Consider the following 1,469-nt stretch of genomic DNA (forward strand, 5'->3'; position numbering starts at 1 on the left):
TCCCTGTCCCCCCAGGGGTGTGTCCCCATGCCCTGTCCCCCCCCAGGGGGGTGTCCCTGTCCCCCCAGGGGTGTGTCCCCCTGCCCTGTCTCCCCCAGGGGGGTGTCCCTGTCCCCTGTGTCCCCCCTTTAACCCCATGTCCCCCCCAGGGTTCGCCTGGCTGGGATGAAGATCTCCCGCCCTCCTGTCTCCATCGGCCACTACAAGATGGTGAAGCACAAGGGGGACAAAGGCAACGAGGAGAACCCCCACAGGTCCTTGTGATTCCATAATTCCATAATTCTGTGATTCTATGATTCTGTGACTCTATGATTTTATGATTCCGTAATTCTATGATTCTGTAATTCCATGATTCTATGAATCTATAATTCTATGATTCTATAATTCCATGATTCTATATTTCTATGATTTTATGATTCTATGGTTCCATAATTCCATGATTCTATAATTCTATGATTTTGTGATTCTGTGATTCTCTAATTCCATGATTCTATGAATCTAAAATTCTATGATTCTGTAATTCCATGATTCTATAATTCCAGGATTTTATGATTCCATGAGTCTGTGATTCTATGATTCTATAATTCCATGATTCTATAATTCCATGATTTTATGATTCTGTGGTTCCATGGTTCCATAATTCCATGATTCTATAATTTTATGATTCTATAATTCCATGATTCTGTGATTCCATGATTTTATGATTCCACGATTTTATGATTCCATAATTCCATGATTCCACAACTCCCCGCTGTGTCCCCCCCCCCCTCAGGTTTGACCTGCTGGTGCGGACCCAGCGCTCCTGGACCCAGGACGGGATGAACTCCCTGACCTATTCCCTGCTGGAAAAGCAGCTCCAGCCCCTCTACACCAACCTCACCGTGGACATCGGCACCGACCCCCGCGGCCCCCACGGAGCCCCCGGCAGCTCCCGCCGCTTCCGGGAGGAGATGCTGCGCCAACCCCCCCCCCGGGGGGCCCTGCCCCTGCCCCTGGCGCTGGTACGGGGGCTCCCCCCCCTGCCCAACCTGCCCACGGCCCCCCCCGCGGCCCCCAACAGCACCCAGGGCCTGGGGACCACCCAGGACCCCCGGGGGGGCAACCAGAGCCTGGCACAGGGACCCCCTTAACCCCCCCCCCTCCTTCCTGCACTGGGACCCCCGGTGTGGCCTCGCTGGATGGACTGGGGGGGGTCACTGGGAGCCCTGCCTGGTGTTGGGGGGCACCCCAGGGTGAGCCTGACCCCCGGGGGATATGGGGGGGTGTCTCTAGGGGTCCCCGAATCGGGCGCACGCGGGTATTTATTCTATTTATGAGCCGCTCCCTGGGCCTTTGTAAAGGGGTTGAGGGGTTTTTTTTGTCAATTAAAAAAGAAAATCGCTTTGTCCTACAGCCACAGGGCTGGTGGAGGGGTGAGGGATGGGGGGGGACCCTGGGGGGGTCAGGGGGGTGTCCCCAAAAGCCCCCCC

The 1,469-nt window shown here is 55.2% G+C and overlaps 1 protein-coding gene across 1 annotated transcript; it reads left to right on the forward strand.

The window, feature by feature from the left end:
- Positions 1-144: 144 nt before the first annotated feature.
- Positions 145-1,396, forward strand: LOC113980582 (beta-1,4-galactosyltransferase 3-like; the record flags this gene model as incomplete). The annotated part of the gene is made up of 2 exons (XM_027707811.1): positions 145-254; positions 773-1,396. Coding segments are annotated over 2 exons (468 nt in total), but the record flags the coding sequence as incomplete, so codon positions are not given.
- Between the last annotated feature and the right edge of the window lie 73 nt (positions 1,397-1,469).

This window comes from Neopelma chrysocephalum, unplaced genomic scaffold (assembly GCF_003984885.1).
Source record: "Neopelma chrysocephalum unplaced genomic scaffold, ASM398488v2 Primary Assembly neopelma1_94743, whole genome shotgun sequence".
NCBI classification, from domain to species: Eukaryota; Metazoa; Chordata; class Aves; order Passeriformes; family Pipridae; genus Neopelma; species Neopelma chrysocephalum.